Source organism: Pecten maximus, chromosome 3 (genome assembly GCF_902652985.1).
Source record: "Pecten maximus chromosome 3, xPecMax1.1, whole genome shotgun sequence".
Taxonomy (NCBI): Eukaryota; Metazoa; Mollusca; class Bivalvia; order Pectinida; family Pectinidae; genus Pecten; species Pecten maximus.
In genome coordinates, this window is record NC_047017.1 from 2,144,654 (window position 1) to 2,153,923 (window position 9,270).

General features: G+C 37.5%; 1 protein-coding gene across 1 annotated transcript; it reads left to right on the forward strand.

The window, feature by feature from the left end:
- Positions 1-282: 282 nt before the first annotated feature.
- On the forward strand, positions 283-7,097 carry LOC117322932. The gene is made up of 3 exons (XM_033877900.1): positions 283-436; positions 4,106-4,724; positions 5,660-7,097. Exons 2-3 carry the CDS (start codon positions 4,115-4,117, stop codon positions 6,292-6,294), a joined length of 1,245 nt encoding a protein of 414 aa, XP_033733791.1. The 5' UTR covers positions 283-436; positions 4,106-4,114; the 3' UTR covers positions 6,295-7,097.
- The last annotated feature ends 2,173 nt before the right edge of the window (positions 7,098-9,270 follow it).

Genomic DNA, 9,270 nt, shown 5'->3' on the forward strand with positions numbered 1-9,270 from the left:
TATGGGTATTGTATTGTATTGTTTTACGACCTATCGATATTTTGAGTCAATGACATACAGAAAGAAAACGAGCATCCCGGTGTCCCGTCATGTATTTTAAATGTGTGTAACGAAAAATGAACACATTGATTTGTCCAAAGGTCATGGTCGCTTCACTATATATATGAGGCTGGTATCTCACCGAGACACACGAATCTGCACAATGCCCCACATCATCGGTTTGTTGTTAGCAACCAGGGTAAACAAAAAGACAACAGTACAAAGCTATCGTTTATTTCGAAATTCAGCAGTTCTATATAAATATGTGCCTGTCCATATATACACAAGACAGCGTTTATTGAAGTTATATGTTTCACAACGCCAGTTCACCCACACGGTAACCGTGTCATACCAGGGTAAAGGCGAGGGATTAGATATACACATTCTGTACATACAGGTAAGTCGGGTATAATCACCGTGGTGTACTTGGTTTCTGACACCATATTCACTTATATCACAAAATTATTCTAGGGTAGACTGAGCTATTAATCTACGCCATATTGATGATTTAAGATATACAGAAAGCTTCCTCAATCCCCAAACCACAGGGGTATGTCTAGTCTTATATAAAAAAAAAATAGCCAGAAAAGTCTTAATACATGTATATTATGGCTATTTTAATCTTAATATATGGGGTGGGGGGGGGGGGGGGGGGGGGGGGGGTGTCAAGTAATTTAGTGATAATGCGAAGCAGGTTTAAAGCTATGAAAAAAATATTTCCTCCTCCGAAAGGGGGGGGGGGGGGGGGGGGGGGGGGGGGGGGGGGTCCTGACCCCCAGGAACCACCCCACCCCCTGTATCCGCTAGTAAATATAGTAGATAAGACATGTCTATAATTATCATCATAATCCAAACATGGCTACAATGTTAAAACCCCACATATTATAACATTACCGACACTGTCCTATTTCCCCGTGTACTCGTATGTATAGAGTACTACGGGCCAGTCCAATCAAGGAGAGTCACGGGCCATTTAGTCTACTGCATGCGAACGAAATCGATATCACTGAAATCGTATCCACGTGTGTTCGATGGTAACAATAACTTGACTTCAATATTGGATAAAATACGTGTTTGTGTTTTTGGTACACGAAGCATTGTCAACTTTTTAACAGTACGAGTTAATTTCCCCTCGTTGGGAGGGAAGCGTTCCGTTCTATGCACGTGTGTACGTAACGGATTTTGATAAAAATATTAACAAAAACAAAAAAAAACAAAAAAAACGTTTACATTGTTAAATTTAGTTTGCGTAATGTCCAAGTAATGTCCAAGTAATGTCCAATCAACAGCTACTGTCATTAAGGGATTACCTCCACTTTGTGTGAGATGCTTTGCGTATGGTTGCGTGTGATTTGGGAGGATGCGGTATGCTCCGACATTATAGTGCGATCTCACTGAAGCATACTGCCGAAGACAGCAAGCAGGACACCCCACTCGGTCATTTTATACTGACAATGAGCGAACCAATAAAAAAACACAAACAAACAAGCAAACAAAAACCCCCAAAAAAACTAAGCGCTAAGCAGGAGTATCAACTACCATTGGTACATGTATAGCCTTTGGCATATTTCGGCCACGGAACAGGAACAAACTCTTCCTCCACAGGGGGTTACCAATTAAAGTGCCCATGTAATATTCTGAATGTGTATACAATGCGCTGGCCAGGAATCAATTGCTATGTCATAATATGGGTCATGAATTGAAATGAGCGCAACAAAATGGTTTTATCCGTTTGATTTTTCTCTCCAAATTTTGACTTTATATTCGTTATGTGATGAAAAGTATCTTAAATTTGCTCTAATTTCATTTGAGATTTAATGACACTCGTCTCAAGTTTAGTCTTACTCTCACTTCATAAAATCTGCCACGAAATGAGAATTAATTTATGATCCATTATTTAATAAATATACGCCAATGCAGTTGAACTAATTAAAAAAAAGTAAACTTTATTTATTTTGCAACAATTGCTAAGCAAGATATATCAACTTATATTAATCACGCTTGTTGGCCCGAATGGAAGCGCGCGAGAGGTCTTAGTATGGGAGGAAACCGGAATACCCACGTGGTCGGGCAGGTGACCGATCGGGAAATCGAACCCCGGCCGCCAACGTGAAAGGCAAATGGTGCCAACCGATCACCCAAGCTAATCATGATTTCTCCTTACATTTGGTATTTTGTTCTACGTTATCTAGAACTAATACCGTTCCGTCGCTTTCGTGTTTACGGTTGAATAGTCTCTTTTATTCCGTGTAAATCGTCCCGTAAAAAGGAAGGAGTCGTTAGTTTTACAGATATGGTGAAATATAGAGTATACCCATACTGTGGTTAAATATCTATGTTAAACCCTTCTTGGTCAAAGTTCTATTTAAAACAAAGTATTGCCAAATATAGGTGATCGATAAAACATTAAAGGAACACGTGTTTGATCAAGCCTGACTCAGTACACTGGTATGCTTTGTTTAACGTCCTATTAACAGCCAGGGTCATTTAAGGACGTGCCAGGTTTAGAAGGTGGAGGAAAGCCTGAGTGCCCGGAGAAAAACCACCGGCCTACGGTCAGTAGCTGGCAACTGCCCCACGTAGGTTTCGAACTCTCAACCCAGAGGTGGAGGGCTAATGATAAAGTGTCGGGACACCTTAACCACTCGGCCACCGCGAGATGGGCTTATATTGTGACAACTAGAATTAAGGAGGATGAAGGCGTCCTCAACTTATACATGTATTGTGACTAGAATTAATGTGGTTGACATTTCCTAGAATTATAATGTGACAACAAGAATTAAGATGGACGAATACGTCCTAAACTTAAATTGTGAAAACTAGAACTTATGTGGACAGAGACGTCCTAGAATTATATTGTGACAACTAGAATTAAGGTGGGTTGACATGTCCTAGAATTATAATGTGACAACTAGAATTAAGATGGATCTATATGTCTTAAAATTATATTGTAATGACTATAATTAATGAGATAACTAAAATTAAGTTGTCTGGTTTACTTTTACGCTATTCAAACAGGCATTATAAACTATCAGCTATGTTATACGATTAATCGTTCATTCATTTTCTTTTATCTTATTTCATTAAGAGGTGCACAGTAATTACGCAACACTGAAATGATAGTCTATATACCTCAACATGTCGTCAGACAACACAAAGACAACCTTCAGAACCAGAGACAAACGGACAAAAAAAAAAGATTTTTGTTTGAATAATTATATTGCTGATATTTATTTTATCGGTTGGTTGGAGATACAAGTACTGATGTTCTTGACAATGTCAACTGAGATGTCAGTAATATATTGATGACGTAGTGAAGTGAGATGTCAGTAATATATCCATGGTGATGTTAAGTGAGGTGTCAGTAATATATCCATGACGTAGTTAAGTGAGATGTCAGTAATATATCCATGGTGATGTTAAGTGAGATGTCAGTAATATATCCATGGCGTAGTTAAGTGAGATGTCAGTAATATATCCATGGCGTTGTTAAGTGAGATGTCAGTAATATATCCATGGCGTTGTTAAGTGAGATGTCAGTAATATATTCATGGCGTTGTTAAGTGAGATGTCAGTAATATATCCATGGCGTAGTTAAGTGAGATGTCAGTAATATATTCATGGCGTTGTTGAGTGAGATGTCAGTAATATATCCATGACGTAGTTAAGTGAGATGTCAGTAATATATCCATGGTAATGTTAAATGATTGTATTGGTTGGTTTGAGATTCCAGTATTTATATTCTTGTTGAAGTTAAGGAATTGTTTTGGGTTGTTTGAGTAACGAGCTATTATCATATCATCTGAAGTTATATTTACATTATGGTACAAAGATTTCATATATATAGGCCCATGTATATATCTAACAAATGATGTAATATTGGGAGGTGAAACGTTCGGCCTGTGTAGATACATAGGAGTGTGTTCTAGCTATAGAGCTGACATTTTGGGACAGATTCGACTCAAGTTCGATTGAACCATGTTTTATTCTAGTCTACAAAACATCCCAAGCTTTGAAATTGATTGAGTAATTCTTATCATTCTTGATGTGGTTATATTCTTTTCAGATCTAGAGTATGGGTTGTGGACAGAGTAGCAGTACAGCCGCCCCGCGCCCAGTAGCGGCGGTGGCCCAAGAACCTAAATATGCCGGACCACCAGTCACATACAATTTTGTTAATATCGAGGTCCCCCATGAAGCCCAAACTGGCTTCATTTTCTCTCCGGAGTTGCAGTTCAAGACACTCACAGGAACTGTTTATCTTCCGGCACTTACTAATTTGTACGACCTTGGATTCCGAATGTCGACCTTCAATGTCTCTCCCGGAAGTATGACAGCTTCAGGATTTATGTCGCTCAAAGTCGAGTCCAGGCTTAAAACGCAGGGAATATTTCATCAAGTTACTGACGAGGAACGAGGAAAGTGGAAGCTATGTATGGAGAAGACCTGCATTCCCCAGCAAGTGTTTGGGACAGGTCTTTTGCAAATTGGAGGAACAGTTGCCTCTCAACCCATCCATATTTTGCAGACGATCGAGAAAGTGTCACATGATGGGGGCCGTCTGATTGGTATTGAAGTGACCGGTGGCTCATTTTCTGGAGCGTCTGCAGCACCTGTTTCTGCAACAATGGGCATGGGTGCTGGGCAACCAAGCATGATGCTTTATGGACACAGTCCGAACACACGTAAGTAAATAAAGATAAATGTTACTGCAGTGAAAGCAAGGATGACGTTACAGTCTGACAATTTTAAAACATTTCATTGGAAATAAAGCATTATAATATCCACACCACTTAGTGAACAAGAATATAAAGTAATCGTGTTGTGTATTCGTACGTCTGCACGTGCATCTTCCTGTACATCCGTGAGTCGGTATAGGCGTTTTGTGTCAGATCGATTTAGCTCATATTCACATCATAGTATCATAACGTCAGAAAGTACATCTGATTACGTGTTTGTGTTCATCGGGCAAGGTCAAAGGTAATACTTGTACACGTAAAAAAACAAAAACAAAAATCAAAACAAGGAAAAACAAAACAAAACAAGCCAGATATCTCGTGTTCACCCCATATGACCATAACACCATTTCATAGACCTGATTTTATTTGAGTTGCCAGTTTGGTCAAGGTTAAAGAGTCAAAGGTCATACTTGACGAGTTTGAAAATTTAGTACAAGTGTGCATGTAATAATGACTGTGTAAATATTTTTGCATGCAAGCATGTAACCAATTACTGATGCGGGTCCTGATATATGTATATAAGCCTCGTTATGATACTATGACTAAATCCGGTGCCACCAAAGTATTGAACTAGCCCCGAGTATGATATATCAGTTTGTCACATTCATGTATGTCAGTCACTTATTTTTCACATGGTAAATGATTTTCTTGATTAATTCAAGAAAGATAAAGTCGAGGTCGCTTGCTTGTCAATTAAAAGCCTTATACTTATTTTCCCTTAAATATTAACTATACATCTGAATATCCCATTCAATAAGACGAATTCCTAAGCAATAACGGCTTTTACAAGCATTGTTATACACCTCTTGATCCTCAAAAATGTCGCTGGTTCAACCATCAAAAGTACTTGAAGTAATGTGTTATTATTTGGTATTTTCCAGTTTTGTGTGCCGATATCTTCTATGAAATGCCCACAACGCCAGGCGGTGAGAAATACATGTATCAGGTTGTTCCGGCTAAGATGACAGCGGTGCTTAAAACCCTAACTGGGGCCATCGGGGGATCTTGGAGCGTCAACTTTGATTGGATCAATATCGTAGCGCCGTATCTCTTACAGGGCTGGAAACTAGTGGAAGTGTTTTTGGATCAGAATAATAAAAGTTTCTCCGACAGGGCGTTCATGGCGTCTTCGATCACATCTGAGGTAGGCGCAATGTTTATCTTTGAAAAGCCGTTATCTAAGGCAAGCGACAATTCACCGGTATATGAAGCCAAAATGGTGGAATACAAAGCCCCAGGGAAGATGCGGATGACTGGAATTGGTCAAACGACAATTGACGTATCCGCTAACTGGGACAGTCTGATAGCTCAAGAAGGTCAAAATGGCTGGGAAATAGTCCGGATCCTCCAAACACCGGCAACCATTTTCAAGCAATCGCTTAGTATGAGCCCAGAGTTCGGCTGGCTTCATTACATTTATTTCCAACGGAAGATCATGCAGGCACCGGAACCGGAGAAGACAGAGGAACCACCTGCACCGGTCATGCCACCACAGGAACAGGAAGCAGCTAACTAATAAAAGTATCACAAAATAAGAGGAAAATACGGAAAAGACTTAAACATTCATAACACTTACTTTGGAACTTTTTGTGGTTAAATGCCGAAGTTCGACCAAAGCACCATGGTTAGGACGGAGATCTATGCTTAAATGGCAACTTATGTACAGTACTCTACGGCCTTTGGAAGATGATTCCGTTTTCAGCATTATTTTAAAGATTTTTTTCTTCAGGGTACAAAATCTTGGTTTATAATCAGTGTATCTGCAGAAGCATAAAGCAGCTGATATATTTTTATATAAGTTGTATACTATTTGGATGGTATGTAAATATGCATGATTTTATGTAAATTTACATAAAGTTTTATCTACTTTGACTTCCTATCATAAGAGACATATTCAACCACAATGCCCCACCAGCGCTATTCAAAGGGCGATATAGCAGAGGAGTCTGTATTCAAGAAAAGGGGAATTTTTTTACTTGTAGTAATTTTTACTGTTCCCCGTTTAACCTTCTTCCGTTTTGACGTGATTTGAGTTTGTTCATAAATAATATTCCAAAACAGAAATATCTGTTATTCTAAGTTAAGTGTCAGGAAATATGACAAGACAATGTACATCTATCACAACCAACCATTTATGTATAATTATTTCATTTCAATGAAAATTGCTTAGTACGGAAAAATATGTTTAAATTGAAAATTATTTGAGTTTTTACCTTCGGATTGTGCTATAATCTGAATTGTCGAAACGTTGATGTAACTCTGAATGCATGTGTTGGTTTATATGTGAGGGTGTGGTGTGAGGGAGGGTATGTGAGTGTGTGTGTGTGTGTGTGTTGGGGGGGGGGGGGGGGGGATGTGTGTGTTTAAGAATGAATTCCTGGCTCATGCCGTAGCCATGTATCTCACCTCTATTTACAATATAATATCGATCCTTTTGCTGTACGTCTGTTTGAAAAGACGGAAGGACATCCGTATTTAGCATTATTTGGAATGTTTCAGGAAACCCATTTAAATATCCTTTCTATTCTTCTTGTGTTGAGTGAATATCCTAATTATGTGATTTTAACTGTGTAGTAAGAAAACTATTTATTCCAAACAAATCCATATCTTGTCTTCGAATCTGCTTAACAAACAGTTATAATTTTCGAAACAATCCACCCATTGAAAATTACCGGATGGACTATAATGGTTTTTTTTTTTTTTTTTTTTTTTAATTTTGGGACGTTTTGGAAAATCATTTGGCAAAATTGTTATTGGTAGAAATCGTTATGTTGATGTCCGGTTTAAGGTTGATAATGGCATTTACATGATAATGATATGTTGAAAATTTCAGGTCTTTTGTAAATCATGTCTGTATTGACCAGTAATCCCATAATGCTGGTTAGTTGTTAGCCCGAGTTTTCTCTGGCCCTGTCACCATGTCTGGTGTACACCAGACATGGTGACAGGGGCCAGAGAAAACTCGTGTGTATCTTACTCGAGATCAAATTAAACAACTGCTATGTCGTCAAAACATCTCTACTCTGAAAGAGGAACTTCATTTTTATGATTTTAATGTTGTATTGTACGGTGTATTTTACGGGTGTCATACGACTTTAAGTATTAATGCATTAACTGTGATATTTTAATCCTAAATGTACCTTCACGTGTCTTAAAGTGCAAGAACATTATTCATGTTTCCGTTTTCATTCTATTAAAATCTGTCACTCTATAAACGTTGTTTAAGATATGTTGTTGTGATTTACTTGTACTGTTAACGTTGTTTATACCTTTTAACATAGTAACTTTGTCATGAAAACCACAACGTGTACTATATAAAACCTTAATTACGGAGGGTCATCTACATGCAGCTTAAGTTTAAATTCCATTTTTCAGCGCACGTCTGTAAACTATCTAGCATATTCTGCAGATCGGTAGCATCGTCCGAGAATAAAACTGTCGTCCGCATACATCAATATATAAAAATATATCAACTTTAACATATTTGGCAATTAGTTGCATTGTATACATTTATTTGTAATTAAAGAAAAAGAATTAAAAAAATACATAAATAAATGAAAATTTATATATATAAAAAAACATATGAGTTACAATGTTTATGGCTATCCCCAACAAAAACATAAAATATTTCAATGCCAAAAATATTCAAAATGACTTGATCACACAAAGTTCTTCGGGTACACTTGACCCCGTGAAGAGTAACCAAATGCAGCCGTGCCAAAGTTCGATGGCGTTTACCAATGATGCAAGGGAAGTAACTCTTACCAAATGAAGGTAACTTTTACAAAGCGAATAACGAACAAAATCGTCTTTGATATAGATACCATTGGTTTAGATACACGACGCGAAATGATTCCTATACTGAAGCTCGGCGTTAACGCATAATTGATAAATTTGCATATTGTTTCTGCGTTTTAAGGACTGTTTTACTTTCAAATCTGAGAATTCTCAGGTTTTAGCTCGCTTGTCGGTCTGGAATAAGAACTGCGAAAACAGCAACCAGCTAAAATTTGAAAAACTAGATTTATCACTGACCCAAATCCCTGATAACCTATAATGCGAGTAAGAAGTTACTTTGTGCTAATTGGAATGTTAATGGTTCATTAGTCCTGTACATACTGATTTGCATTTATATGTAATATAGAATTATTTAAGGATTGAATAAAGTTATGTTGAGGTGTATGGGGGTATAAACCTCAATAGGTCTGGAGACAAATTTTATGAACTGCAAAAGCAGTTCATGATAAATTTGTCTCAAGACCTATTGAGGTTTATTAAACAATGTATCTACAAAAGTGTATATATCGAATTATCCAAACCTATATATATATATATAAGAATATCTTTAGTATTTACAAGTATCAAAATTTCAGTGATTTTTGTATAATTTAATTTTGCTTGTAACAAGCATTTTCATTGGCTCAAAAAATTATGTTATCATCTCATAACATAAATAATGACTGTGACGTCAGCGGAGTAATCGTTGTTCACG